Below are 27,831 nucleotides of genomic sequence, written 5' to 3'. Positions count from 1 at the left end.
CTCCCGCGGAGCACTCGGCCGAGTTGAGGAACGACATGATCGCAGTCTCGGTTCTGCGTCGGATAATCGACGGCAGGCAGTGTCCGGCTCAAAGAGAACCGGATCGTGGAGCTGGATGTTAGTGTCGCGCCTGCATAGACCACAGGCTGCTGTCGGTTGCGGACAAAGACGTGGCGACTCGGTGCCTCGGCGCAGTTGGGAGGGGGCGCGCCGCGTGACGTGCGGCTTGTGCGCGGCACGGGCCGAGCGCTTACCCGGCCGCCACACGTGACGGTCCGTCACGTGCGCACTTGCCTTGTTGACACCGCCGGGTAATCCGGGCACTTCGCCTCCCGAGCTCACACAGGTCGCAAAGGTACAGGCGAGCATTGGCGATCCGTGCGCGCGGCGGGGCCGGGCGCGTGGCGGCGGCGCGAGCGTGACGAGCTGACCCACCAGGCAGCAACACCAGCCGGACGGATCACGAGACGCTGCACCAATCGCGCCGATCAGCAACGGAGCCAAGCGCACACGAACACATTGCAATGGCTGCCCGCAAGCGCAAGGGCAACAAGACGCGCGCGGCATCGGCGGAGCCGGTGCCGGGCGAGGCTGCGCACGCGTCGGGGCGCGCGCGCGCGCCGGTGCTGGCCGCGGCGGCCGTCCCGGCCGCGCCGGCCGCGGCGCCGGAACCGCCGGAGCCGGCCACCACGGGCGGCGCCGCGGGCAAATCCGCGCCGGACGCCGGCCATCCGGTCGGATCCAAGTCGGCCTCCGAGCGGCGGTCGCTCAAGCAGTCGCGCCGGTTCGTGTTCGCCCTCGGCGCCCTCGTCGGCGTCGTCCTGGCGTGGTACTGCGCCGGCGGCCAGGACATGGTCTCGATCCAGGCGCTCAACGACCTCAACCTGGACTCGTTCGGGCTCTTCATCGAGGAGTTCCGCGACAAGATGACCGGCATGATGCCCTCGGGCGTCATGAAGGAGGCGTCGCAGGTCCAGAACCGCGAGTGGGAGATCTTCAAGCAGGAGGCGTTCAGCGTCGGCAAGAACCTGCGGCGCGAGGCCAACCTGACGGCCGAGTTCCCGGTGGTGATGGTCCCCGGCGTGATCTCGACCGGGCTCGAGAGCTGGTCGGTCGAGGACGTCGGCGAGTGCTCGCCGGAGCCGCACTTCCGCAAGCGTCTCTGGGGCTCGTGGAACATGCTCCGGGCCATGTTCCTCGACAAGCCGTGCTGGCTCAAGGCGATCATGCTCGACCCCGAGACCGGGCTCGACCCGCCCGGGTTCAAGCTGCGCGCGGCCCAGGGCTTCGACGCGACCGACTTCTTCGTGGCCGGCTACTGGATCTGGAACAAGATCCTCGAGAACCTGGCCGTGATCGCGTACGACCCCAACATGATGCACTCGGCCGCGTACGACTGGCGCCTGGCGTACATGGACATGGAGCGCCGCGACCGGTACTTCACCAAGATGAAGCTCATGATCGAGGAGCGCAAGGGCGCCATCGGCAAGAAGACCGTGCTGGTCGGCCACTCGATGGGCTCCCAGGTCATTTTCTGGTTCTTCAAATGGGTCGAGTCGCCCGAGCACGGCAACGGCGGCAAGACCTGGGTCAACGACTACGTCGAGGCGTACGTGGACGTGTCGGGCTCGATGCTGGGCACGCCCAAGTCGATCGTGGCGCTGCTGTCGGGCGAGATGAGGGACACCGTCCAGCTCAACGCGCTGGCCGTGTACGGCCTCGAGAAGTTCTTTTCGCGCGCGGAGCGCGCGGCGATGCTGCGCACGTTCCCCGGGCTCGCCAGCATGCTGCCCAAGGGCGGCGACGCGGTGTGGGGCACGGCCGCGGGCGCCATCGACGACCCCGAGAACGCGACGGCGACGTACGGCAACTTCATCCAGTTCCAGCGGCCGGTCTCGGCCATGTCCGCGCGCAACCTGACCGTGGACGACAGCATCAGGTTCCTCTTCCAGCAGGCGCCCGAGTGGTTCGGCCGCAAGGCGCGCGAGAACTACTCGAACGGGCTTGCGCGGACGGCCGCCGAGGTCCGCGCCAACGACAACGACCCGACCAAGTGGATCAACCCCCTCGAGGTCGCGCTCCCGCACGCGCCCGACCTCAAGATCTACTGCCTCTACGGCGTCGGCAAGCCCACCGAGCGCAGCTACCGCTACGAGGAGGAGGAGGACAAGTCCGCCGGCGTCAACGTGTCCATCGCCGCCGCCGCCGCCTACGGCGAGCAGATCATCATGGGCGAGGGCGACGGCACGGTCTCGCTCATCACGCACTCCATGTGCCACCGGTGGCGCGACCGCGGCGGCGTCAACAAGTTCAACCCGGGCGGCGCCCAGGTCAAGATCGTCGAGATGCTGCACGAGCCCGAGCGGTTCGACCCCCGCGGCGGCCCCAAGACCGCCGAGCACGTCGACATCCTCGGCCGGGCCGAGCTCAACGAGCTCATCCTCAAGATCGCCGCCGGCAAGGGCGCCGAAATCCAGGACAAGCTCATCTCGCGGCTCGCCCAGTACGCGGCCAAGATCGATCTTGGCGAGTGATCGGATTGTAGAGGTTTTATTAAAAGTTACAGGACATAATATACACTTAATACAACTTGTAGTAGACACGCACGTTCAAGGCAAACGCAGACAACCATCCCGAAAACCATAACCAATAGACATAATGAAACGAAAACATTGCAAAATTCATCTCATATCTTCTATTTGGACGACGACGAGTACTTGGTGACGGCCTTGGTGCCCTCAGAGACGGCGTGCTTGGCCAGCTCACCGGGGAGGATGAGGCGGACAGCGGTCTGGATCTCACGCGACGAGATGGTCGACTTCTTGTTGTACGCAGCGAGCTTCGAGGCCTCGGTGGCGACGCGCTCAAAGATGTCGTTGACAAACGAGTTCAGGATCGACATGGCACGGTTCGAGATACCAGTGTCTGGGGTCAGCGTCGCTCCGAAGCAGCAACTTACCAGGGTGGACCTGCTTGAGGACCTTGTAGATGTACGACGAGTACGTCTCCTTTCTGGACTTGGAGCGCTTCTTCTTGTCCGAAGGCGCGGTGGTCTTCTTGCCAGCCTCCTTCTTCTCAGCGGGCGCCTTGCCGGCCGGAGCCTTTCCGGCGGTCGCAGGCTTCTTCTCAGCAGCTTTGGGAGGCATTTTAGATGATTGCGTGAAGGTTGGATAGACTGATCACTGGTGTGTGTGAGTGTAGGGACAGCAGTGCAAAAGGGCGGGACTGAGGGTATTTATAGCCCGGTGTGCTAGAGCTTTGATCAAAAAATCTGAAGGGGTGCGCCTTGTCACAGCGTGCGCTTGACAAATTGTGCGGCAAGTGCGCGGGAAAAATGTTGTGAAAGTGCGCGAAAAAGGCAGATGGCGCGGATGCGGACCCAGTCCGGGACTTAGTGTGGCGCGGTTGGCGCAGAAGGGCCAGGAAGCTGCCCCCCGAAAAAAAGATCAAGAATGCGGTGGATATGTGAATATCACATTTTGACACTTATGCAGCTTGATCAGATCATCATCAAACCTTGACTTTTGTTATAAATACTCTCGTCAATCCGTCGGTCGGCGGAATCTTGTCTCGATCGTCAACAAGCAATCTTTAGTCTTACAACACCTATCATCAAAAATGTCTTCTGGAGGAAAGTCTGGTGGAAAGGCGGCGTCTGGTGCCAAGGCGTCGCAGTCGCGTTCGGCCAAGGCCGGTCTCGCCTTCCCCGTCGGCCGTGTGCACAGACTGCTGCGCAAGGGCAACTACGCCCAGCGTGTCGGTGCTGGTGCCCCGGTCTACCTTGCCGCTGTGCTTGAGTACCTGGCTGCCGAAATTCTCGAGCTGGCCGGTAACGCTGCCCGCGACAACAAGAAGAGTAAGTTGGACAGCCTGTGACGGCACTGACGACAGCCCGTATCATCCCTCGCCACCTTCAGCTGGCCATCCGCAACGACGAGGAGCTGAACAAGCTCCTGGGTCACGTCACGATCGCCCAGGGTGGTGTTCTGCCCAACATTCACCAGAACCTGCTGCCCAAGAAGAGCGGCAAGCCCGGCAAGGGACCGTCCCAGGAGTTGTAAACTCGATGTCTTGAAATTCTGGCTCTTATCTGTCCCTTGGGTTTTTTATTATGTGAACTGTATAACGGTATTGTACAATAGAGAGGAAGCAATTAATTTGTCATGAAATGTGCGCGCCGGCTGCGACCGGATGTAGACCTGTAGCGCTGGGCGATGGCCTGCGTGGCAGGGGATGGCCGTGAGCCGGTCTGCCCGCTCGGCTGTTCGGTTTGGGCAGTTGTCTGACCGGTGCGACGCTGCGTGACGGCCGTCCGCCGTCTCCAAGTACGGTCCAGGTGGTGCCCCCTGTTCCCTGGGCCCTCCCATGGCCCCGTTATGTGCCGCCGCGGTGTGCCCGGCTCAGTCGTACGCGCAGCTTGCCGCGCTGTCTCTACGCTATCTCAGGCCGGTCGCGGCTACGTCTGCCACGTCCGCCACTCCTGCGGGGCTCCCGCCGCCAGGCCACTGCTGTGACAGTGCCGCTGCAGATCTGCAAAGGCGGCGCATCCACTGCTTAGCCGCGCTCTTGCGTGATCCAGCCCGCAGGCCGCCACCAGCAGCCCGCTGGGGCAGCGATAACCGGTTTTTGCCCAGCAAGCAAGACGCCGTCGGCTCCGATGCACTCTGCGCGATTTCAGCGAGCCTGGCTACTTGTCGGAGATAGCTGGCAGGCGGACCGTTGCGACCGGTCACATGGGCGACGCGCAGGCCCAAACAGGCAACTGGACCACGTCCCAGTGACTGGGTCACGGACCTGGGTCACGGAGTCACAGCTCGCGTCGCGTTCACGCGTCACCGCGCTGTTCGCACCGCGTCTGCTAGCCGCGCCGCGCTGTCAGCCGCGACGCGGCCTAGGCCAGCAGTACGGTAGCCGTCAGCCACTGCAGCCACCGGCGCTCGCGTCGGTCGCGTGTCTGTGGCTGGCCTATCACTGCCGACCGCGTCGCGCGCCCCCCTACGAGGTACCCGGTACCAGATCTGCTCATCACGCGCCGCCTGCGCCACATCAACCCCTCAGCGCTGCATTCCGTTGATCGGTCTGATCAACGGGCTGATGGTTGGGCTCTGATTATTGGCTGCACCCATCAGCGGCCACTGTGTGATTATTGGCTGCACTTGCTGATGCACATCACCCATCACCCATCAAAGCATCACCCCGCGAGTGCGTCTCATTGGTCTATTGTACATCAGGCCTCTGCCTATACCCACGGCTACGAGATCATACCCGTGGCCGGGGTCAGCTGTCGTCTACAATCCACCAGTCACGTGGAGGCACGCTCTTGCGCCGCGTCTCACGCGGCGCCGCCCAGATTTCGCCCTTGAAGACGCTGCCCTGGATCCGCCGCACCTCGTGTGTGCCGTCGCCCAGAGCGTCCAGGATCGCCGTAGGCCGCGTTCGCACTACGCGGCGCGGCGAGTCGTTGGCCCCGTCGGCCGCCGTACGGCCCGTGGGCACCGTGGCCGCGGCGTTGCTTTCCGCACTCTCCGCCGGCTTCTCGCCCCCCGCGCTGACTCCGCTCGACAAGCTGGTCTGGCTACTGGTCGCATTGCTGCTTTGGCTTTCGCCCTGGCTGCTGGGTCCGCTTTCCCGGCCGGTCTTCGTGGATGGGTTGGCTGTTGTCTGGGATATAGGTTTGACGCGCGGCCGTCCTCGCGGTCTGGGTCCTGCCTCCGGCGGCCGCCCCGGCGGCCGCCCACGTGGGCGTCCTGGTGGCCGGCCTGGCCCACGACTGGCTGTACTTTTGTTGGTGCTTCCCGGAGGCCGTCCACGGCGAGCGGGCGTCGGCGGAGCGTTGACCGGCACCGGGTCGCCTGGTTTGATCTCGGCCTTAATTTTAGGCGGCACCAGCGGTGCCGGCGGCGGCTGCGCCGGCGCAGCCTGCGTCGCTGGCTGGGTGTCTGACTCGGGCCTCTCCTTGCGCGGCCTGCCACGCGGCCGCTTCGTCGGCGGCGCCATCCCCGTCAGCAGCTCGTCTGCCTGAGGCACAGCCTTGCGACCACTTCTTTTGGCAAGATTCACGCCCCAGGCCGCCGACGGCGCAGGCACATAGTCTTCGGTCTCTTCGTCGGAGAACCCGTAGTCGGCCAGCGACAACGGCAGCGTGGAAGTGGTGCGCGCACGCGCCGGCGTCGAAACGGCCACCCCGGTCGCCAGCTGCGCTAGAGGATCCGAAGAAGGCGTCGGCGCCGTATGCGCTCGCTGTCGCGGCGCCGCATCGTTCTTGCGCGGCCGGCCGCGGCCACGCTTGACCGGAGGTCCTGCAGCACCTGCGGTGGCCGCTCCGGCCGGCTTTGGCGTGGACGAGCGGCTTACCGGAGCACTATCAGGCTCTCGCCGTCTGTACACCCGTCCAGCAGGTGCCCGTGCAGATCCAGGAGAGCTCGGCCAACTGCCAGAGGGACCATCGTATTGAGGCAGCATCGTCTCGAGCTGCGGCGAGATCGGGCTCTGCGTGTAGAGGTGCTCCAGTCGATTATCGAGCGTGCCAATGCTGTCTGGCGATCGACCGTAGTCGCGCAGCCGCAGCCTGCTTCCGGGTCGTGACGTGCTTGCTGAGGCCAGTGGCTCATCCGCTGTGACCTCGCTGGCGGCGAGGTCGCTCGAGTAGCTGCCTGTAACGGTGCTGGCCCAGGTTGTCGCCGGCGACGCAGTTCTGGCGCGATCGACAGAACCGCTGCGCTCGTCAGACACGCGACCATTCGCGGATCGCAGTGCAAGATCCTTGTCGAAAAGATCTCTGATCGACAGCTCCGGCATGCCGGCGGTGGATGGCCTAGGGCCACGATTGCCGACGACTCGTTCGTTTGTTACGTCTAACTTTGTGTCGCAGAACTTTGCAGAGGGGCGTTGGGATGTGACAACTACGCAGGCCAGCACTGGTGGGTCTACATGAGCCGGTAGGCTAGGCAGGACGGCAGAGCAGACGGGACGCAGTGGACAAGGGTCGTGTGGATGCTGCCTCAACGGCGTAGGTGTCAGTGTCCCGGGCATACCTAGTGTGAAACGAGACCTAGCCCGGGCACGACGCCGCACGAACGTATGAGCGGCCAGCGCGCAATTGCAGTCCTGCGGCGGGACCGACCGCGGAGGACGCCAAGCCAACGGTGTCGGCCGTCCGATGTTGACTGAACAGTTCTATTGTTTACATCGCAGCCGGGGCCGCGTCAATGCTATGAATGAGGTCTCTAGTAGCCGTGGGCCGGGATGGCTGCCGTCAGCATTGTCTCAGTGAACTCACTTACGCTCCTCCAACGGCGGCGGCACGTTGCGCTCGTACTTGGATCCACCAGGGCGCGACGGCGGGATGTAGGGGTCGGGGTGCCGCAGCTCAGCCAGCTTGGCCTCGGTCTCGGCAATGGCGTTCTGCCGGTCAGCATGGCACGGTAGGCAGGGCCGCGCCTGCGCCGACGAGAGCGGCGCACTCGGGCGCATCAATCGGCCTTGCGTGCTAACTTACCCGCAGAAAACGCGGATCCGTGTTGTCCTTGTTGGCCTCGAAGGCCTGGCGGATCGCGAGGGCCTCCTGGCGCCAGACACCGCGGTGGATGGTCCAGTTGAGCGACGTGCGCAGAGCCCGTCTGTAGAGCGAGAAAACCTGAGCGCGGTGAGCCTCCATGTCTGCAATCTGAGTGCCCAAGCTGTCGTCGGTCGGCAAAGGCGTCGTCGATAGATGCGTTGATGAAAAAATTACATCGGCCGGCCGCTGGTTCGCCCAAACATATTTACCCGGCCGTGTCATGCGGCCAATCAGCAGCGCGCCATTATGGGCCGGCACAGGGCGCGCGGCGGCGGAGAGCTTAGTGCCGGGCCGCGCGACGGATGCGCCACAACGGCTTCCCCACAGAGCGGGGCAGTTGCGGCGCATACGTGCCAGCCCCGTGGCGATTGCGCAGCTGCAGGGTGCCGCCGCCAGCGTCACCTACTGATGCGCCGATGACACGTCGGGCGCGGGCCCGACGCCCAGCCCCGCGCCGGGTAAGGCGCTCGCGCCGGTAGTTTCGCGCGAGCACGTGACGTGTGCGGCGTCTGGCCGGCATCGCCGGCGCGGCCCGTCAGCGCGTCCGCCGGCCGCCGATCGGGAGCCAGCGCCGTCGGAATGCGTCCCGGCGCTGCCGGCGCGTGCCCGACCGGTGCGGCCGGCGTGCGGCTGGCTGCAGCAGCTCGACGTAGTGCCGTGGCGGTTGGCATCTCCCATCTGACTTCGAAGTACACGATCCCCAATACACACACCCTTACCAGCATTCATCATCGTCACGCTCCGCCGCAGTCGGGGCCTTTTCTCTGAAAACACCGCCAGAGCATCTGCGTGCTCGGGATTAGACGGCGTGCCAATCAGTGCTCAAAACGGGGCTCTGCCGACCGCGTGGGCCGACATTGGTCTGTTGAATCAGCGAGGCATCAAGCCAGGTGAGTCGAACGAACACGGCGCGGGAACGCGCGGTACGGCCGGCGCTGGCCGCGCTGGCCGCCGACCGCCGGGTACGGCCGGCGGCCGGCAGTTTTGGCGGCCGGTACCTGCGGCGCGTGCGTGTGACGAGTGCACGCAGCCCGGCCTCCGGGCGCAGAGCCCAGCCGCACGGGCGGCGCACGCCCACGCGGGCGCGCGGCCGGGTCGGCAGCCGCGGGCGGTGGTCACGCGGCAGCGGCGGGCGTGCCGAGCCGACGCCGGGCAGTTGACGCGAGCGATGCAGAGGCTAATGGGCAGGACCGAACAAGGACGATCGGTCAGGGGACGGATTCTCTTCCACCTCACGTCCACAGCACACCCATCGACGGCGAGACATCATGGAGCAGAGCGTAGCGGTGGAGGCGGCGGTGGTCGGCGTACTGCCCAAGGAGGAGAACGTGTCGCCGTTTGTGCGTGCGGACGAGGCTGCCGTGAAGCGGCGAAGGCTGTCCGGCTCGGACGTGAACGGGACGGCGGTGGGCGTCGTCGGCGACAGCGAGCTGGAGCGGACGCGTGCGGCGATGGCTAAGCTGGACGCCGAGCTGGACGAGTTCCGGCGGCACCACGAGGTGCTGCTCCACAAGTACGAGACTGTGGGCAACGAGATTACCAAGCTGCTGCAGCAGAAGGGTGACCTCGAGATCAAGGCCAAGATGGCCGACAAGCGTGCTGAGCGGCACGAGCTGGAGAACGTGCGGCTGCGCGAGCAGGTCGACAAGCTCAAGGAGAAGGTCAAGGAGACCGAGGTGTCGGCCAAGACCGGCCCGGCGGACGCGGCCGAGGCGTACGAGGCCAAGGCGCGTGTGGGCGAGCTCGAGGACGAGAACAAGAAGCTGCGCGACAAGCTCCAGGCGCGCAACAGCGACACGGACTACATGCGCGCCGAGTACCAGAAGGCGTCGAGCGCGGCGGCCGAGGCGCACCGCGAGCTGGCCGAGCTCAAGACGGCCAACGCCGAGCTGCAACGGCGGGCGGACGGCGAAGCCACGCGGCTGCGCGCGATGCAGTTCGACAGCGAGCGCACGGCGCGCGACGACAAGATCCGCGAACTGCGGTTGCGCGTCGACATCCTCGAGGACCAGGTGCGCAAGATGGACGCCGAGAAGCAGCAGATGCGCGGGCGCTACGGTGTGCGCTCGACGAGCGTCCCGCGGCGGACCATGTCGCCCGCAGTGGCCGTCTCGCGCGGCGGCTCACCGTCGCTGTCGACGAACGGCGCGCACCCCCTCCAGACCGTGCACAAGCTCGAATGAGCCCCGCCCTTGCTATGACCCGGCGCTGCCGCGAAGACCACATTACAGATCAAAAAGCCGAAAAAAATCCGCTGCGCGGGGGCCCGCGCGTCGCTCACCCGTGCGCCGCGCCAGCATGCCACCGCGCCGCGCTCAAGACACACAGCTGCAGCGTGCCCCCCATTGCTGCCGCCCAGACTGTAAATATGCCTCTGTTCAGTTTACTACCCCGCCAGCCCGCCTCGGTCGGGGCCGGGCCGGCCACGATCAGTCTCGTTTTATTTCTTCATGTTTAATCTGGCGCCTGCCCATGTATTTATTCTCTATCTACGGTTTCGCGATGCTTTACTTTACCATGCCTTCAATGAATATGCTTATATGGACCCTGCGGCTCGAGTCGCACAATGTATTGTCCTAGCGATCGAACAGCGCCCTGGGCGTTTAGCCATCGGCCGAGACCGGCTAGTGCACCGGCGGGGTTATGCGTAGCCTGCGTCTGAGCTGGGAACTATCGATAGCTGTTACCTGCAGCGTGTTGGTGCTGCTGTGACTGCCGGTCACGTCGGTAACAAAGGTGGCGGTGCGCTAGTGGTTGGGTGGTCGGTAACATCACCCGCCCGCAAAACCTTGCGGGTAACAGCCGCGGCCCGCGATACCAGCCGCGCACCGTACGGCCGCGCGTCGGGGCGTCGTGCAGCGCGCCAGTACGCCCGCGCCATGTAGCACGCCCCGCAACAGCCCACACTCGTCAGCGTCGGCCGTATGGCATCCAGTGCGCCTGGACACGCTGGGCGGGCCGCCAGGACCTGCGCACGGCTGACGGCGTGGCGCGGCTGCCGTGACGTTTGCCAGCGCCCGGGCACTGCTTCCAGGCAAGCGTGTGGCTGGGCTGACGTCCGTACGCTGTGGGACATACCAGATCGGACAGTTTTTTTAATTAAACGCTGCATGACATCATGTCCGTCCCAGTCGCGTTAGCCTGTTGGGCACATGCCGAGGAGTGATCCGAGCTTCTGAGCGCTCCGCCGATGAATGACGCCGGCCGGTCCGGACGGCCTGGGGTGGCCACTGTGGCCAGGCCCAGCGCGATGGACAGACCGTCATCGTGATGCGTGACGATCGCAAACGGCGAGAGGAGGAGGCCGGGCATGACGTTGGCGGCCACGCCGCAGGCTCCGGCCGGCCGGTACCGCCGTCACCGTCGCCGTCACGACCGGTACGCTGCCGTACGGGTCCCGGCCAGCGCGGGGCCTGCAGGCGCCGGGTCGTGCGCCGGCCCGCCCGTGCGGTGGGGGACCCGCGACCAGCGCGCAGCGGCCCCGGCCGTGCCCCGGTGGGTCGGGCTGACACGTGTGCGGGCCAGCCCGCGCCCCTGAGGCTCTCGCCAGCGATGAGCGTCGAGACGCGCATCGCGCCACTTCGGGCAGGCGCGCGCCAGGGTCCCGCGCGCCAAATAATTTCGCCGTCGAATATTATCGTCGGTCGTAGGTTCGTTTAGGATAGCGACTTCGGGCGAGCTGCATTAGTGCCTAGTCACTCGTCCGGCAGCGCCGGTCTCCTGCCCAACAGGCGCGGCGTGCCCGTTTAGTGCATTCTGGAACCGTGCCGCTGTGGACAACAGCGGCCGGGATCACGTCCGCATGATGTGAAACCGCAGAGGGCGCAGATAACGATTACTCATTACGGAATTCGAATTTCGGGACGCCAAAAACCTTGACATCGCTTCGCGACAGCTAGCCGGCCCAGCTAATTTATAACGGGCAGGATCCCAGGCGACAGTCATACAGGCGACTAGCTGGCTCCCAGGTCAGACGACAGAGGCGACTGCAGGTGAGTCCACTGCCGGGTTGGGACGCCGGTGGCATCGGATCACGGCTGACTATAAAGTCCCACGATATTCTCGACAGACAACAATGGCTACAGAGAACGCAAACATGGCTTCCACCACCCAGACCCCGGCCCACTACGACGGCACGTTTCTGAGTACGGCCGACGACGAGGCTCGGCAGAAATACACACGCATCCTGCGACAATACACGCAGCGGCAATTGGACCACTCGATCCAGTCTGCGCAGCGGAAACAGCGCGAACGCGCGACGGCCAAGCCTCAGAAGTAGGCTCTTGCATGTGCCGTGTGCCTAGCTTTCATGTATCATACGCCGGCCCGCCGGTATTTTGGGAATGTGGTGTATCTTGCGTAATAAACGGCTGGCCCGTCTGGTCTATAACTACGTGTCGACTGAGAAGCACCTCGCTGCGGTCGGCCGCGCTGCAGCGCAATGCAGCGTGCCGCTGGCGGGCGAGCCGTCAATGCCCCCGCGGCGGGGCTGCGCGGCCCACGGTTGTGTTGCCGCCGCCGGCCGATCCGCGGCCTCGGCGGCCCAACAACCCGGCCAGGTGACGGCCGCGCACTAGCCACAGCCGGCTCGGGCGCTGCACCGCCCACCGCCACCCTGCGTACCCCACACTGCTGGTGTGACGTGTCCTGAGTCAGGAAGGTGTGCCGGCGCACTTTGCTGCAGGCGGCCGAAACCGGTGGGCGGTGTCCACGCGGGCACAGCCCGCAGATAGCCGCAGGCGGTGCGGGGCGGTGCAGCCGCAGTCACCCCACGCCGACAACGGCGTCGGCTAACTGGCGAGGCACGCGTGCAGGCCGGCGAGACCCGCCAGCGCCCGCGTAGCCGCGTGGCCGTCGCGGGTAGCGCCGTCACGGCTACCGGGGCGGGCAAGGTGTCCGGCGAGCCGCACACAGTGCGGCTCGGTGCCTGTCTGCGCCACGCACCGCCACACACAGCCCGGACGGACCGTCTCCCAGCCACGTGCGTCCGCCCCTGTGGCAGTGGGGCTTGCCACCGCCACCCGTACGCCCGCACCCGCCAGCGCGCTGCGGGTCGCGGCTGCCGGTCACGGCGACCCGGGTCCGCGGCCGCGGCCGCGCCACGTCGCCGGCGCCAGGCTGCCAGCGTGGCGCCACGGAGGCGCGGGACGGCGTTGCCATGGCAACGCGATGTCGCAATTTGTTCGCCATAATTAAGGTTTTCGTTTCCCACCGCCAAAAAATTTCAAATTTTTCAATCGCCGACCTATCGCGAACTCCGTATTAGATCGTTCGATCTTCGTTCCTCTGCCAGCATATCGTGCGACACCCTCTCTCGCATAGTCCGTCCTACGTCCTAGGACCCCGGTCTCCATCGCACAAGACTCTATCTGCTGTCGTTTATGTCGACGCAGCTGCCCAGACCTCCAATCAGTTTCCTTCGGTCGTTTGCTTCTTCTTCTTCAATTATGTCTTCTACCGCGCCTGTGTCTGCGCCCGGCTCGGACATTGTCGACACCGCGTCGACGGCTTCGACGCCGTCGGCCACGTCTGTTTTCGAGGACGTCTCGTCGCTGAGCGGCCTGACGTCGGTCAACCCTCAGACCGTTGTGGAGCTCACCAACTACGCCCTGTCGGACGCCATCTTCACGTACTCGGCCGAGACGTACGGGCTGGACGACAACCTGTCGGCGTGGACGGCCGGCAAGCAGGCCAACGCGTTCGGCGTGGTGCCGCAGCTGGCCCAGCTCGAGACCCGGGCTGGTGCCGGCACGCTGCCGCTGGCGTACGTGGTGGCCTCGGGCACTCCGCGCACGCACGCGTCGGCGCCGCGCACGATCCTGGCCTCGTCGGGCTCGCTCCCGCTGCTTGGCCCGGTGCTGACTGAGATCTCGTTCATGCCGGCGCTGCCGTCGCCGATCAGCTTCTCGGTGGCCGCGGTCGACTACTCGCCGGTGACGTCCGAGCACGTTGCCGACTACGTGACGCCGCTGACGCTGGCGCGCGAGCACGGCCTGGCCCTGGTCGCCTCGACCAAGCCGTCCGAGGTCCAGCACATGGCCCTGTTCTCGGCGCTGCTGTCGACGGTGGTGCCGTCGGTGCACGTCTACGACGGCCTGACGCTCAAGGCGCCGGCGTCGGTGAACGTGCTGGGCACGGCCGCCGTGCAGAGCGTGTTCTCGAAGGTGCTGGACGTGCAGGAGCGCAACTTCCACCGCAACGACGCTGTGTTCAAGGCGTCCAAGCTGCTGTCGTCGCTCAACACCGAGCTGGGCACGGCGTACAAGCTGTTTGAGTACGAGGGCCACGACCAGCCCAAGACGGTGATTGTCGCGATCGGCTCGGCCGAGTCGGCGGCGGCGGCCGACGTCGCTGCCAAGCTGTCCGGCGCCGGCGAGCCCGTCGGCGTGCTGACCGTCCGCGTTGCGGCGCCGTTCGCCGAGTCCTACTTCCTCAACTCGCTGCCGCGCTCGACGCAGCACGTGCTCGTGCTCGGCCAGGTCTACGACGCTCAGGACATCAACGACTCGGCGTTCCACACGCCGCTGTACGAGGACGTCTTTGCCGCGATCGTCATGTCGCAGTCGTTCCCGGCCGGCGGCCGCCCGAAGCTGTCGGAGCTTAAGTACACGCGCGAGGACGCGCTCAACTACAAGGACTTTGCGTGGTTCTTTGACCAGCTGCTGCGCAAGGTGCTCGTCGTGCGCGCGATCCCCGAGTCGGTCTCGGCCAACATCCAGGCCGTGATCTCGTCGTTCGAGCCCGCGACCGAGGAGGCCGTCGAGGAGGCCGCCGAGCCCGCCGAGAAGTCGCCGGCGGACATCGCGGCCGAGGCCGAGGCGCTCGCCGCGTCGGCCGGCCTCGACGTGTCGCAGGACAAGGCCAAGACGGTGACCATCTCGTGGCACCAGACGGCCAAGAACCTGGCGTTCAAGGAGGCATACGGCTTCTCGACCGAGGTCCGCCCGGACCTGCCGGTCACGAACTTCGTGGTCAAGGTCCAGGAGAACCGCAGAGTCACGCCGGACGACTACGACCGCAACATCTTCCACATCGAGTTCGACACGACCGGCACCGGCCTCAAGTACGAGATCGGCGAGGCGCTCGGCATCCACGCGCGCAACGACAGCGACCTGGTCGACGCGTTCATCGAGTTCTACGGTCTGGACGCCAACGAGGTCGTGGCCGCGCCGGCCCGCGACGCGCCTGGCGCGACCGAGTACCGCACGGTCTACCAGACGCTTCTGGAGAACGTCGACATGTTCGGCAAGACGCCCAAGAAGTTCTACGAAGCGCTGGCCGAGTACGCCACGGACGAGGACCAGAAGAAGCACCTGGTCAAGCTGGCGAGTGCCGAGGGCGCGGCCGAGCTCAAGAAGCGCATCGACGAGGACAACCTGACGTACTTCGACATCCTGGAGGAGTTCACGTCTGCGCGCCCGTCGTTCGCGGACCTGATTGCGATCGTCAACCCGATGAAGCGCCGCGAGTACTCGATCGCGTCGTCGCAGAAGGTCCACCCGAACGCCGTCCACCTGCTGATTGTCGTCGTCGACTGGATCGACCCCAAGGGCCGCAAGCGCTACGGTCAGTGCTCGCGCTACCTGTCGCAGCTGGCCGTCGGCACCGAGCTCGTGGTGTCGGTCAAGGCGTCGGTGATGAAGCTGCCGACGTCGCCGGCGGCGCCGATCATCATGTCGGGTCTGGGCACCGGTCTGGCGCCGTTCAAGGCGTTTGTCGAGGAGAAGGCGTACCAGAAGGCCCAGGGTGCCAACATCGGCGAGATCTACCTGTTCCTGGGCTCGCGTCACCAGCGCGAGGAGTACCTCTACGGCGAGTTCTGGGAGGCGTACAAGGACGCGGGCATCATCACGCACATTGGTGCTGCGTTCAGTCGTGACCAGCCGGAGAAGATCTACATCCAGGACAAGATGCGCGAGAGCATCACGGACCTGGCGCGCTCGTTTGTCACCAAGGTGGGCTCGTTCTACCTGTGCGGCCCGACGTGGCCCGTGCCGGACGTGACCGCGGTGCTGGAGGACGTCATTCTGGAGGACGCCAACAAGCGCGAGGTCAAGGTCGACACCCGCCGCGAGATCGAGGAGCTCAAGGAGGCTGGCCGCTACGTGCTTGAGGTTTACTAGATGTAGCAATGTCATAGACAATAGATGGACTAGTTATACAGGTGTATTTACACGGTCATATCCAATCGAGGGCGTGGTCGCTGTAGTCTGCCTCGTCGTAGGGGTCGGGGGAAGGTGAAGACTGTGGCAGTGGCGCGTCGGGCATGGCTGTGTCGGTGGCTGGGGGGAGGGGCGCGGGCGACGCGACGGCCGGCGCGCTGGTCGGTGGCGTCGGTGGCCCATCGGCCTGTGGCGCAGACTCAGGGGTCGTTTCAGGGGGCGACGCGTCGGACTTTGGGTCCGCTACCTCGGACTGGTGGCCGGGACTGGGTCCGGTCTCTGGCTCAGACCCGCGGGCGCTGGGCACGGACCCGGCGGCGCCGAGGTCAGGCCCGCCAGAGGCTGGATCGGACCCGTCGGCGTGAGGGCCAGACCCGTCGGCGTCTGAAACAGGTCCGCTGGGAGTTGGGTCGAACCCGCCGGGTTCACGCTCGAACCCGCCAGCGTCCGGGTCGAACCCGCCAGCGTCCGGGTCGAACCCGCCGGGCTCCCGCTCGAAGCCACCAGCTTCTGGCTCGAACCCCCCGGCCTCCGGCTCGAACCCTCCTGCTTCCGGCTCAAACCCACCAGTCTCTGGCTCAAACCCACCGGCCTCTGGCTCAAACCCACCAGCCTCAGGCTCAAACCCACCAGCCTCAGGCTCAAACCCACCAGCCTCAGGCTCGAATCCGCCGGCCTCTGGCCCAAACCCACCGGCCTCTGGCTCGAACCCGCCAGCACCTCGACCAGACCCGCCGGCACCCGGATCATACCCGCCAGTGCCCTCATACCCGTCCCCGTACGCTCCCCCATACCCGCCTTGGCCAAAGTCCGCCTCCGCCGGGTGAAACCCGCCCGGCTCAAACTCGCCCGTCTCCCCCCCAGCTTCCTCCTCGCGCGCCGCCCGTAGCGCAGGATTGTGCTCCAGCCGCTCCTGGATCCGCAGCGCCGTCAGGTACCGTCTCCAGCGGGCCAGCGCTGTCTCCTGCCGCTTGAAGTCTTCCTTCATGCGCTGTTCCTCGAGCTGGACTTCGTACACGGCCATCACCGCGTCCGCGGTCTCCTCGGTCACAATGATGCCGTCGATCCGCGGCGTGGCCTGCCGCGACGCAAAGTCAAACGCCACCACGGCGTCGACGTAGTCCACGCCAATTGCCTTGGCGGCCGCCGCAATGCCTTTGTCTGGCGTCAGCGCGCCCAGCTGCCACTTACATCGCAAATGCCGCGCGCCCGGCGGCACCATGCTCGGTACAAACACGTCCAGGTTGCCAAACTCGTTCCGCGGGATCTTGCCGTCGACCACCGGCGGCGCCATGTACTGTTCCGTCTGGTATTCGGCGTAGAGGCCGACCGGCGGTTCGTCCGGGGCCCGTCCTCTCTTGTGCTTGAGCGGCATCTGGCCGATCTTGAGCTGCCGGCCGACCTTGTACCACTGCGTCGAGCTGCGCAGCGTGTGCACGTCCTTGCGCCGGTAGATCGGCTCCGTGCCGGCGTTCTTGGTGCGGCCGGCCGCGATGGTGCCGCAGGGCACTTTCGGGTGCACAATCTCGTTGTACTTGAGGTGCCGCTCGAGCACGAACCTGCGGTCAGCGAGCCCGCTGCCAGACATACATGGGGTGTCCGCGGAAGTCCTGCACGTTGTCCGGCAGCTCCTCGGCGGCCTGTTTCCGGTCCAGGGCCGCGTCCTCGAGCTGGTCCATGTCCTGGCGTCAGAACGCCCGGCGGCCACTCACCGTCGGCTCCGCGCGCGCGTAGAACGCCATCAGCCGGTCCCACCAGGCGGCCAGCACCGGCTGCGACGTGACGCGCAGCTTGCGCGTCTTGGCGTTGTAGTATCGGGCGTACCGGCGGGTCACGTCTTTGGCGTAGCCGTCTGCGTCAGCACGGCCTCGGGCCCACACACCTTCGTCGTACGCGATCACGTACGCCAGCGAGTTGCGCGCGGCCTCGGACGCCGGCGGCTCGAACTTGCTGCGCGACTTGGGCACCTCGATCGTCTTGAGCACGACCGGGTCGACCGCGACCCAGTGCATGCTCGCCGCGTCCCACGCCTCGACCCAGTACACCGGGTACGGCGACTGCTCGAACGCCGGCGCGTCGTAGTCCGTTGTGGCGTACGTGAACGCCGGCGCGTTGAATTTGGGCTGCTTGATCCGCACCGGCGCCCGCGCAGGCGACGCCTCGCTGTCGCTGTCGGCCTTCTCGGGCCGCGCCTTGGGCTTCGGCCGGCGCGCGGCCGCGGCCGTGCTCAGCGTGACGGGCTGCAGCGAGCAGACCAGCCGGGCGCGGACGCCGAGGCAGCGCAGCAGCGCACAGTAGCCCTGGGCGCCCAGGTCACGCGAGCCCTGCATCTGGGCGAGCGCCTTCTCGAAGTCGGCCCGCCGCACGGTCGGCTCGGTGTGCTTGTCCACCGGCGGCGCCGGCGGCCGCTGCAGGCCCCGGTAGATCACCCGGAACCGATCGGACCAGAACTCCATGCTGTGGCGCAGGCCGTCGAGGAACTTGCGCGACCGGACCGACGCCGGTGCGGTCCGATCCGGCCGCAGCTCGCCCGGGATCCGGTCCGGCAGGTTGCGCAGCAGCCGCTGGCGCAGCCCGGGCGCGTTGCACCAGTAGTTCCGCATGGCGCCGTGGTACAGGAGGCCGACGAGATGCATCAGATGGACCTGCAGATGTCGCCGGCGCTCCTCGCGCGCGGCCAGCGCGGCCGCCTTGGCAGCCGCACGCGACTGCGGCTGCTTGCGGACCGGCTCGGCGCCGAGCGTGAACTCGACCGGGCCCGCGCTGTCGGACGCGCCGGCGCCGATGTCGAACGTTTCCCACTCGGACTCGCTGTCGGACGGCCCGTCCATGTCCGGCAGCTCCAGCGGCGTCAGCCTGTGCCCGGCGAACGTGGCCTCGTCCGGACTCGACACCAGGATCGGCTCGACCGAGCGCACGACCGTGCCGCCGATGTTCTGGTGGTCGCCGACGCGTGGACTGCGCGCCTTGGCGGGCTTTTTCTGCGGCGGCTCCGGGCTCGGCGGGTCGATGTCGATGAACTGGACGGCCTTGCCGCGACCGCGGTCGCCGCTCCCATACGGCAGCGGCTCGGCGGCCTTGGTCTTGGCGGCCCGCTTGTTGCCGTTGCGGGCCGGCGACGGCCTGGATCCGCTGGGCTCGCCGATCTCGTCGGCCGAGCCGGCCGGCGAGCCGGCGGGCGACACCACCTGATCCACCATTTCAAGGTACGCATGCGGCACACGTGGCCGCTTGGCCTGCCCGGGGGCGTCCGCGGCCTTTCTCTTCTTCATGGTTGCCGTGTCGTTGCGGTCGGTGCGACGAGAGGTGGTCCGAGCGGCGAGCCGCACGCGATGCGGCGCGTCACGCGTGGTGTGACGCGCCGCATCGCGTGCGGCTCGCCGCGCCGCGGGCGGCTATATGCGGCTGTATGCGGCTACATGCGGCGGCGCGGCTGCCGGCGGCGCAGGGCGGCGGGCAGTGCGCGCACGGGCGGCAGTGCGCGCACGGGCGGGCAGTGCGCGCACGGACTGCCGCCGAGGGCGCGCCCGCCACAGGCCGCCGCCGAGGCGCGCTCGACCGCCCGCCGCCGAAGCGCGCCTGCTGTGTCATATAGCCGCATATAGCCGCACATGGCCGCCGCACGACCTGCCCCCGCGGAGTCGCCTCGCAGGCTCGGTGCGCCGTGCGGCTGCGCGCTACGCCTCTACGGACCGGCTGATGCCAGATGATGAATGTGCATTGTACAGTCTAAATAGACGGGTGCGCGATCCGCAGCTGGACCTTGCGCTTTTTGGTGCCCTCGTCCACGACGGTGTCGACGCGGATCTTGACCTTGTCAAAGAGCTGGAGGCGGACCTCGTTCTTGGTGTCCGGGTGGTAGACAATGGTGTAGGTCTGCTCGTCGTAGGCCGAGGGCGGGGGCGGGGTGGCCATGTCGTTGTTGTGGATAAGGCCCTCGACGCCAAACTGGGGCACAAAGGCCACGATGCCGTTGGAAAAGACCGAGATCACATAGCCGTCGGTGGTGATCTGCTTGGACTTGAGCACCTGGCCGACGTAGTACTCGACCGAGGCGCGGCCGGCGAACTGGGCGTTGCGGTGCCGGCGGTTGATGTTGTTGCAGATGAGCTCGAGCTTGGGCTTGTCGCGCAGGCTCGGGTGGAGGTACTCGTACTCGATCGCGGTGGCGAGCTGGCGGTGGGCCACGATGTCGGCGTAGCGGCGGATCGGCGACGTAAAGTGCGTGTAGATCGGCGTCGCGAGACCGTAGTGGCGGAACTCGGACTCGGACATGGTGCCCGAGCAGAAGTACTCGGCGGCAAGCATGCAGCGCGTGGCCTTGATGCGCACCAGTGTGTTGATGTAGGGGTCGTTCGGGTCGACGCAGGCGTCGAGCGAGTCGGCGAGCGCGTGCGACGAGTCGACCTTGAGGTGCATGCCCTTGCAGACGCGCAGCTGGTCGGCGAGGACCTCGAAGTTGGACGGCGGCGGCGGCGCGTGGCGGCGGAGCATGGCCGACTGCGGAAACGCCTCGTAGATGCGCGCGGCGACCGAGATGTTGGCCAGCAGCATGAACTCCTCGACGAGCGAGTTGGTCTCGTGCAGCTGCTTGACCTCGGCGTCGACGGGGTCGGACGTCTCGGACTCGACGCGGATCTTGACCTCGGGCGAGGCCAGGTTGAGCGCGCCGGCGTCGATGCGGCGCTTCTTCAGCAGCTTGGAGAACCGCAGCAGCGTGCGCATGCCCTCGGTGAGCGCGTCCGTGTTGGACGCGTCGTCGATGCGCAGCTGCGCCTCCTCGTACGAGAACGCGTGCTTGGACTTGATCACGGACTTGGTGAAGGTCGTGGACACGATGTCGGCGCCCGGCGTCATCTCCCACAGCGCCGAGAACGCGTAGCGCTCGACGTACGGCTTGAGCGAGCACAGGTCCGTGCCGAGCAGGTGCGGCAGCATGTCGATGCGCTTGTCGACCAGGTACACGGTCGTGCCGCGCGACGCGCCCTCGGTGTCCATGGGCGTGTCGGGCTTGACAAAGTGCGAGACGTCGGCGATGTGCACGCCGACCTCGTAGTTGCCGTTCGGCAGCAGCCGCGCGTGCAGCGCGTCGTCGATGTCCTGGCAGCCCGGCGGGTCGATCGAGCACACGTCGAGGTCGCGCAGGTCCCGGCGCTTGGCCCAGCCGGGGTCGGCCGTGTCGGCCGGCACGCGCCAGTCGTGGCCCTCGACCGGCAGGCAGTCGAGCACCGACTGCGGGAACGGCTGGAACTGGACGTCGTACTCGAGCAGCAGCGACTCGGTCTCGACGGCCTTGGTCTCGACCTCGCCGAGCGCGCGCACAAAGTGGCCGGCCGGGTTGCGCGACGTCGGCTCCCACGCGTCGATGGCGACGACGATGCGCTGGCCGACGAGCGTCGCGGCCTGCCGCGTGCGGATCCGGATCCGCGGGATCGTCTTGTTCATGGGCACGCAGAACACCGAGATCTGCGAGCGGCTGCTGCCGGCGGCCACGTCCGGCACGGACCGCGGGTCGATGTGGCACACGTACTGGCGCCAGTTGCGCTTGACGATGCCCACCACGCGCGCGGTCGGCTGCGGGCCCAGGTCCGAGACCTCGCGCGCGGCCTTGCCCTTGACCGGCTTGCGCTGCGCCCGCTTGGCCTCCTCGACCAGCGCGCGCTGCTCGGCCAGCGTCAGGATGGCCTCGGCGTCGTCGTCGGGGTTGTCGTCGCGCGCGACGGCCTCCTCGTCCACGATCCGCGTGGACGGCCGCTTCCACTGGTCCTTGGCCAGCAGCTCGATCACGACGACGTCGCCGCTGACCGCGCGGTTGATGGCCTCGCGCCCGAGCACCAGCAGCGGCTGCTCGAACGCGGGCACGGCCACCGCCGCCTCCAGGAAGTTGTACTGCGACACGTTCAGGATGCCCTGGTGCAGGATTCCGGCCTGCACGCCGCCCAGCAGCCGCGCCGACGGGTAGTAGTCGGGGTAGTGCCGCACGCCGCCCACCGGCCGGCTGGTCTCGTCCAGCGCCGAGATCATGTCCAGCAGCTCGTTGGCGTTGGCCAGCCCGTCCACGTACGCCTCGAGCGTCGTGCCGTCGACCGCCAGCTCCCGCGCCTGCTCGAGCGCCTCGCCGTCCTCCGACAGCAGCACCACGCGCGGCGCCGCGCCGGACCCGGTCGCCTCCTCGAGGTGGACCTGGTACCACACGCACGCCGCGCGCATGGCGCGCTTGGCCCAGTCCTTGGCCGATTCGCCGCTCTCGCGCCGCACCGACGTCTCCATCCGGAACTCGTTGTGGAACACGTAGAACCGCTTGGTCTCGCTGCGCGTGAGCGCCCGCAGCCGGTTGTACAGCGGCAGGCTCTGGCCGCGCACGCTCTCGAGCACGGTCTGCAGGATGATCACGTCAAAGAACGCCGACCGGTGCTCGAGCAGGTCCATCTGCCGTCAGCGCGCCCGCCGATCCACTTACCGCTCGCACACACACGTCCGCGTCCGGCACCAGGTAGTGCGGGCCCAGCGCCTTGGTCTTGGGCGGCGTAGCCGACAGCACCGGCGGCCGGACTGGTTGTCAGCAATGTTTGATAGAACGGTCGATCTGGCGACGCCGGCGCACCCGCGGCCAATCCGCGACCGCGCAGCTGCCGGCCATCGCCGTCTGCGCCCGGCCGCACTTACCCATGCCCGACGAGTCCTTCGGGGCGTTCAAACGGCATGGTTCGCAAAGCTGCGACGAGCACGGAATGTCGTTTCTCAGGTACTGTTCGCGAACGATCTTGGTTGCGTGGCCCTTGCGCGACCGCACAAACACCTTCTGCAGGATTGTCGGTCGCCCGCTTTCCGGATCGGCCGCACGCTTGAGTGTGGCCATGGTAGAGACGGGTCCGGTCGGGTGGTGAAAAAAATTTGTAAAAGTGGTGATCGCTATTATTAAGCCTTGGGATTTGGCGATGTCAACCACACGGCGTAGTGTTTGCGGGCATCCGACGCCGCGGACGGCCTTCCGACGGCGGCCGGACGGCAGCCAAGGGCCCAGGCGGCCGCAGAACGCGGCAGACGCATTGTACGAGTTGCTATTTATTACTGCCAAGCTAAAGAGAGACCCAACCAAACCACAAGAGCAAAAACACCAGATCAGAGGTCGCGCAGCTCGAAGTGGTCTGACTCGAGATCGAGTCCGCCAAAGAGCTGGAACATGTATGAGTCGGCCGGCAGGTCGCCGGCGGGCCGCTCGACGCGGACGTCGAGGGCCGGGTCGGCCGAGGCGGCGCGGCCGGCGGCCGGCGGGCTGGAAGCCGGCGTGGACGCGGGCGTGGACCCATCGGCCAGATCGAGCTCCGACAGCGCGGACGACGCGTCGTGGTCGGCCAGCAGGAGCGGGCTGATGCTGGCGCTGGACGAGTCGGCCTGGGCGAGGAGCTCGGCGGCGGTGGCGGGCGCGGGAGGCTCGTCCAGGAGCTCGTCGAGCGGCTCGAGATCGAGCTCGGGCAAGACCAGGCTGTCGATGTCGAGGTCGAAGACCGCGTCGAGACGGAGCGGCGCACGTGGCCGCGGCGCCGCAGACGCCGGCCGGCCGGCCGCGAGCGACGCGGCCACGGCACGGCCGGCGCTGCGGCCGACGGTGCCAAAGGCGCGCAGCGACTGGGCGTCGTCGACGGCTTTCTGGGTGGCGGGCGCCAGCGGCCGCCGCGGTGCGCGCGTCTTGGCCTGGAACGCGGAGGTGGGCGCCATGTAGCCGAGCCGGCGCTCGCGGACGGGCCGGGGCTCGGGCTGGATCGCGGCCGCCGGCTCGGCCGGCGCCTCGGCGCGGCGGCTGCCGCGGACGCGGGTCGGCGGCCGGTTCTCCTTGCCGTCGCGACGGGGCCGGACGGTGGCAGCCTGGCTGGGTGCGTCCACGGGCAGCAGCGGCGGCAGGTCGTCGCTGATCGGGCCGGGAAGGTCGTCGGAGACGGCCAGGACCGGGCTTGTCGCGAGCACGGCCGCGACGACCGAGTCGCGCAGCGCGCTCTGCAGCCGACCGTAGTCTGGGCGCTCAAAGTCATCGGGAATGAACGGGAGCTCTGCCGGCCGCGGCGGCATGTACTCGATCTCTGCGGGTTCTTCTTCGCGCACGGCAGGCTTGGTCTTGGTGGCGCCCACCGGGCGCGCTTGCGCCGCCGGCGTCTCGAGCCGCTGCTTGCGGCGGCTGCTGCCGGGCTTGCCGGACTTGCCGCCGACGGATCCGAGCCGGGGGCGGACATTTGTGTCGAGGCCGCCGAGAGGCACGCGACGTTCTGCGTGAGCGACGATCGCAAACAACTCACCTTTGGGCGTGACAAACGCGAGGTCGACCTTGGACTTGGCCGGCCGGGGGCCCTTGGTCATCAGGGGCGTCCGGGGGACGCCCTTGGCGGTCCAGGCCGAGCTGGTGACGGCGTTCTCCTTGTCCTGAAAAACGCTGGTCATGGTTGCGGTTGATCTGGCACGCGGGAGGGAGATGTTTACACGCGTTGTCATGGCAACACGTGGGCACGTGATGGCAGGGCTGCGGCGCGGCTATGCGCCACGGCGCAGTGGCTGGCCTCGAGCGCCAGGCGGCTATACGCCACGGCGGTCCGCGCCACAGGGCTGTGCCGGCAGTGCTGGGCGCCACGGAGCGCCGTGCGCACGGCCCCCACGGCCGGCGCCACGACCGCCACACCGCCCGCGCCGGCCGCCACACCCGCACGGCCACCTGCCCTCCGTCAATCTAGCAAAGCAATCCATTCTACTTGAGCTTCGACGCAACGTCGCCCTCACGGTACAGCTCCTCGATCACGCCCTTGAATCGCGACGCCACAGTCGGCCGCTTGAGCTTCATCGTCGGCGTCATCAGGTCGTTCTCGACCGAGAACGTGTCGGCCATGATCGCCACGTTCTTGACCTTCTCGTAGCCCTTCATGCCCTTCTCGCGGCCAATCTTCTCAAAGTCGCGCAGCAGCGCCAGCTTGACCGCGCTCTCGGCACACGCGTTCTTGATCGCAGCCGCGTCCGTCGGGTCGATGGTGCTGCCCAGCAGCGCCGAGGCCCACGGCGCAAACGTCAGCGGCTGAACCTCGGCGATCGCAATCAGGTACGGCTGCAGCGAGTCGCCGTACACAAACAGCTGCTGCAGCAGCGGGCAGCTCGACAGGTAGTTGTTCTCGATCTGCTCGGGGGCCACGTACTCGCCCTGCGCCAGCTTGAAGATGTTCTTGACGCGGTCGATGATGCGCACGCGGCCGAGCTCGTCGATCGCAGCCACGTCGCCTGTCGAGAACCAGCCGTCGGCGTCGAGCACCTCGGCCGTGCGCTCGGGGTCGCGGTAGTACTCGCGGAAGACGGTGAAGCCGCGGATGAGCAGCTCGCCGCGAGGGTGCGGCTTGTCGGTGACAAAGTAGTTGAGCGCGGGCACGTCGCGCAGGCGCACCTCGGTCGTCAGGCCCGGCGGGCCGCAGTGCAGCACGCCGAGGTCGGCCTCCTGCGAGAGCACGACGGCGCCGTGGGTCTCGGTCAGGCCGTAGCCCTGGACGACGGTGATGCCGAACGCGGCGCGCAGGAACCGGTGCGTGTCGGGCGACAGCGGCGCCGAGCCCGAGATGATGGACGTGCACCGCGACATGCCCGCGTTCAGCCGGACCTTGCGGCACACGAGCCGGTCCCACACCGCGTGGTTCTGGGTCTCAAAGTGGTCGAGGTTGAAGAGCTTGGTCTCGATGCCGCGGCGGGCGATCGCGGCCCGCACGCCGGCCGCGTCCACGGTCTTGGCGCGGATCGCCGACTCGAACCGGGTCAGCAGCCGCGGCACGGTCGTGAACGTCGTCGGCTGGACCGTCTTGAGGTCGTCCAGGATCCGGAGGATGTTGCCGCGGAAGAACGCGATCTCGGCGCCGACGGCGATCGCCACGCCGAGCGTCGCGCGCTCGTAGATGTGCGCCAGCGGCAGGTACGACAGCACCGTGTCGATCGTGTCGCCGTACGCGCGCGGCAGGTGGCAGAACGCGAACGCCAGCGCGGCCACGAAGTTGCCGTGCGTGAGCACGACGCCCTTGGGGTTCGACGTCGTGCCCGACGTGAAGTTGATCGTCAGCACGTCCGCGGCCGTGGGCGGGTTGTGTGCGCGCGGGTGCTTCTGGCCGAGCGTCTCGAGCTCGTGGAACGACAGCACCGTGATGCCCTTCTTGCGGCCCCACGCGCGCAGGATGTCGCCCTTGCTCTGGTGGGGCAGGTCCGACGGCGTCTCGAGGTCGTCCATGGACACGATTGCCTTGAGGAACGGCAGCTGCGTGTCCAGCGACAGGATTTCGGGGATGTGCTGCCGTCAGCGCGCCCGGGCGGCTACTTACGTCCAGCGACGCGACCAGGATCGGCGCCTCCACCGAGTTCAGGATGAACTCGCTCGACGTCGGGCCCAGGCTGCGGTCAGCGCGGTTGCGGCGCAACATACTTGTCGTAGAGCGGCACAACGACGAGGTTGTACGCATGGCACGCCAGGTCCGTGATCATCCACTCGGGCCGGCTCTGGGAAAAGAGCGCGATCGAGTACTTGCTGGTGGCCTCGTTCTTGAGGAGCGTGTCATTGACGTAGCAGAGACCGGCGCCGATGTCCGTGCGGCGCTGCGCGATCTCGGCGTACGTTTCCCAGACGTACGGCGACCAACGGTCGTTGGCGGGGTCGAGCAGGTAGCGGGCGCCGAGAAAGCGTCGGTCGGCGAAGATCTTGGCGGAGTTGGCGAAGGCATCGTACTGGGTTTGGATCTGGGGGTTAGCGAGCGCGCGGGGTGGTGTGGAGGGCGTGCGGTGCGGACAGCGGCGGCAATATGCCGACCCGGCGGCCGGTGGGTATATGCGGCAACATGCCGACCCGGCGGGTATGTGATCGCGGGTCGCGACCCGCGGCCTGGTGCTGGCGGCAGCGCGCCGACCCAGCGGGTATATGGTCGCGGGTCGCATGTGATCTGGGTCGCTGCGACCCGGCGGCCTTATGCCGACCACGGCACAGCCGACCCGGCGGCTATATGCCGGCCAAGACACAGCCGACCCGGCGGGCTCGCCCGACCCGCGGCACGTGCCACGCGTCGCACAAACCACGCCGGCCCGGCGGCTATATGCCATCACGCCGCCTGTGCCGGCCGCGCCGTCGCTCCACCACGCCGCCGCTTGGCCGACCGGCTGGCCGCCGTGCCGCACGCACATCCAGAGCTTCTCCGCCGGCAGCAGCGGCCCGTCCGCGCCCCGCACCTGCCACAGAACCACGCTATCAAGCACCTACCTCCGGGTGTGTGCTGTGCACCAACCGCTCCTGTGACAGCACATTGCGGTAGACAGGCGACAGCCCAGGAGCCTCCGTGCCTGGTAGCGGCACCGCCTGGGGCTCGCCCTTGGCCACGGTCGCCAGCTGGACGGCGTTTTTGTCGTTAACGCCGTCGGTGTCGCTCAGCGGCGTGCCAAACTTCACCACGTTGGCCGCCAGCCTGTCCATTGCGGCCTGGTACTCTGGGTCCATGATAGCAGTCTGCCGGTCAGCCTCTCGCGCTCAGTCGGCGCTCGGCGGCGCGGCAGAGGGCAGCCCTGCCCGGCGCGGCCGCCCCAGCGGACGGCCCCTTTGCGGCGGCCGCGCGGCTATCACGTCGGCCGCCGGCCCTCGCGCGCCGCCACGGCCTCGCCTCTGCCCGTGCCAGCCTCCGCCAGCCTTCCGGCGGTTCCGGTCCAACGTACCTGGCTGGTGTCTGGAATCAGTGGTGTGTGACGGCTGTCAGATGTGCTTTTGAGCAGGCCGTAGAGATGAGATGTTGCGCTAGTGCACGGGTGCAGGCGCCGTTGCCTCTCCAGGAAGGTGAAGGGCGTGCTGGGCTCGCTCCAGCGACAAAGCAGTAAACACATGCCCTGTTGAGGCTACCCCCGCAGGTGCGTGCATTCCGTCACGTGATTGGCCTCGCTTACACACTCGGACCCGGGTCCTTGGCTCCCCTGCGCCACGCTAGCACAGACGGGCGCGCGCCGCACGGTCCCGTCGGCGGCCGCGGCTGTCCGGCGGCGCGGCCAGCGAGGCCGTCGGCGGCCGACACAGCGGCCGCGGGCCCAGGGGCGGCGGCCGCGACTGTCACCGGTCTGGGGCAGGCTACG

At 67.3% G+C, this 27,831-nt stretch overlaps 12 protein-coding genes across 12 annotated transcripts; 5 read left to right on the top strand and 7 right to left on the bottom strand.

The window, feature by feature from the left end:
* The first annotated feature begins 628 nt into the window (after nucleotides 1-628).
* On the top strand, nucleotides 629-2,615 carry V1510DRAFT_412871 (Lecithin:cholesterol acyltransferase-domain-containing protein). The gene has a single exon (XM_066933149.1). It carries the CDS (start codon nucleotides 852-854, stop codon nucleotides 2,532-2,534), a length of 1,683 nt encoding a protein of 560 aa, XP_066790611.1. The 5' UTR covers nucleotides 629-851; the 3' UTR covers nucleotides 2,535-2,615.
* On the bottom strand, nucleotides 2,535-3,601 carry V1510DRAFT_391016 (histone-fold-containing protein). Its single transcript, XM_066931766.1, has 2 exons — nucleotides 2,960-3,601; nucleotides 2,535-2,925 (listed from the first exon to the last, which is right to left on the bottom strand). The coding sequence occupies exons 1-2, from the start codon at nucleotides 3,144-3,146 to the stop codon at nucleotides 2,696-2,698; spliced, it is 417 nt and encodes a 138-aa protein (XP_066790610.1). The 5' UTR covers nucleotides 3,147-3,601; the 3' UTR covers nucleotides 2,535-2,695.
* V1510DRAFT_412868 (histone-fold-containing protein) lies at nucleotides 3,546-4,169 on the top strand. Its single transcript, XM_066933148.1, has 2 exons — nucleotides 3,546-3,856; nucleotides 3,892-4,169. Exons 1-2 carry the CDS (start codon nucleotides 3,619-3,621, stop codon nucleotides 4,059-4,061), a joined length of 408 nt encoding a protein of 135 aa, XP_066790609.1. The 5' UTR covers nucleotides 3,546-3,618; the 3' UTR covers nucleotides 4,062-4,169.
* Nucleotides 4,170-5,147: 978 nt separating this feature from the next.
* On the bottom strand, nucleotides 5,148-6,871 carry V1510DRAFT_412863 (uncharacterized protein). Its single transcript, XM_066933147.1, has one exon. The coding sequence runs from the start codon at nucleotides 6,796-6,798 to the stop codon at nucleotides 5,278-5,280; it is 1,521 nt and encodes a 506-aa protein (XP_066790608.1). The 5' UTR covers nucleotides 6,799-6,871; the 3' UTR covers nucleotides 5,148-5,277.
* Nucleotides 6,872-7,093: 222 nt separating this feature from the next.
* On the bottom strand, nucleotides 7,094-7,711 carry V1510DRAFT_412861 (uncharacterized protein). Its single transcript, XM_066933146.1, has 3 exons — nucleotides 7,499-7,711; nucleotides 7,284-7,404; nucleotides 7,094-7,249 (listed from the first exon to the last, which is right to left on the bottom strand). Exons 1-3 carry the CDS (start codon nucleotides 7,655-7,657, stop codon nucleotides 7,227-7,229), a joined length of 303 nt encoding a protein of 100 aa, XP_066790607.1. The 5' UTR covers nucleotides 7,658-7,711; the 3' UTR covers nucleotides 7,094-7,226.
* Nucleotides 7,712-8,427: 716 nt separating this feature from the next.
* On the top strand, nucleotides 8,428-9,875 carry V1510DRAFT_308267 (uncharacterized protein). The gene is made up of 2 exons (XM_066930723.1): nucleotides 8,428-8,448; nucleotides 8,747-9,875. The coding sequence occupies exon 2, from the start codon at nucleotides 8,827-8,829 to the stop codon at nucleotides 9,739-9,741; it is 915 nt and encodes a 304-aa protein (XP_066790606.1). The 5' UTR covers nucleotides 8,428-8,448; nucleotides 8,747-8,826; the 3' UTR covers nucleotides 9,742-9,875.
* A 4,453-nt stretch (nucleotides 9,876-14,328) lies between these two features.
* Nucleotides 14,329-15,725, top strand: V1510DRAFT_412851 (uncharacterized protein). Its single transcript, XM_066933145.1, has one exon. The coding sequence runs from the start codon at nucleotides 14,797-14,799 to the stop codon at nucleotides 15,679-15,681; it is 885 nt and encodes a 294-aa protein (XP_066790605.1). The 5' UTR covers nucleotides 14,329-14,796; the 3' UTR covers nucleotides 15,682-15,725.
* A 366-nt stretch (nucleotides 15,726-16,091) lies between these two features.
* On the top strand, nucleotides 16,092-16,547 carry V1510DRAFT_361863 (uncharacterized protein; the record flags this gene model as incomplete). The annotated part of the gene is made up of 1 exon (XM_066931080.1): nucleotides 16,092-16,547. A coding segment is annotated over one exon (456 nt), but the record flags the coding sequence as incomplete, so codon positions are not given.
* A 56-nt stretch (nucleotides 16,548-16,603) lies between these two features.
* On the bottom strand, nucleotides 16,604-18,551 carry V1510DRAFT_361455 (uncharacterized protein; the record flags this gene model as incomplete). Its single annotated transcript, XM_066931064.1, has 5 exons — nucleotides 16,604-16,881; nucleotides 16,912-17,279; nucleotides 17,311-17,402; nucleotides 17,433-17,572; nucleotides 17,603-18,551. Coding segments are annotated over 5 exons (1,827 nt in total), but the record flags the coding sequence as incomplete, so codon positions are not given.
* Nucleotides 18,552-19,417: 866 nt separating this feature from the next.
* Nucleotides 19,418-22,763, bottom strand: V1510DRAFT_412846 (uncharacterized protein). The gene is made up of 3 exons (XM_066933144.1): nucleotides 22,387-22,763; nucleotides 22,181-22,272; nucleotides 19,418-22,149 (listed from the first exon to the last, which is right to left on the bottom strand). Exons 1-3 carry the CDS (start codon nucleotides 22,577-22,579, stop codon nucleotides 19,450-19,452), a joined length of 2,985 nt encoding a protein of 994 aa, XP_066790602.1. The 5' UTR covers nucleotides 22,580-22,763; the 3' UTR covers nucleotides 19,418-19,449.
* V1510DRAFT_412844 (uncharacterized protein) lies at nucleotides 22,764-24,200 on the bottom strand. The gene is made up of 2 exons (XM_066933143.1): nucleotides 24,012-24,200; nucleotides 22,764-23,981 (listed from the first exon to the last, which is right to left on the bottom strand). The coding sequence occupies exons 1-2, from the start codon at nucleotides 24,151-24,153 to the stop codon at nucleotides 22,843-22,845; spliced, it is 1,281 nt and encodes a 426-aa protein (XP_066790601.1). The 5' UTR covers nucleotides 24,154-24,200; the 3' UTR covers nucleotides 22,764-22,842.
* A 231-nt stretch (nucleotides 24,201-24,431) lies between these two features.
* Nucleotides 24,432-27,767, bottom strand: V1510DRAFT_412840 (eukaryotic long-chain fatty acid CoA synthetase (LC-FACS)). Its single transcript, XM_066933142.1, has 5 exons — nucleotides 27,424-27,767; nucleotides 26,978-27,220; nucleotides 26,153-26,463; nucleotides 26,052-26,121; nucleotides 24,432-26,020 (listed from the first exon to the last, which is right to left on the bottom strand). Exons 1-5 carry the CDS (start codon nucleotides 27,586-27,588, stop codon nucleotides 24,455-24,457), a joined length of 2,355 nt encoding a protein of 784 aa, XP_066790600.1. The 5' UTR covers nucleotides 27,589-27,767; the 3' UTR covers nucleotides 24,432-24,454.
* Between the last annotated feature and the right edge of the window lie 64 nt (nucleotides 27,768-27,831).

This window comes from Dipodascopsis tothii, assembly GCF_038497935.1.
Source record: "Dipodascopsis tothii strain CBS 759.85 unplaced genomic scaffold V1510scaffold_6, whole genome shotgun sequence".
Classification (NCBI taxonomy): Eukaryota; Fungi; Ascomycota; class Lipomycetes; order Lipomycetales; family Lipomycetaceae; genus Neoaidaea; species Neoaidaea tothii.
Note: the sequence above shows the minus strand (reverse complement) of the source record. Positions and strands in the feature narration are given on the sequence as shown.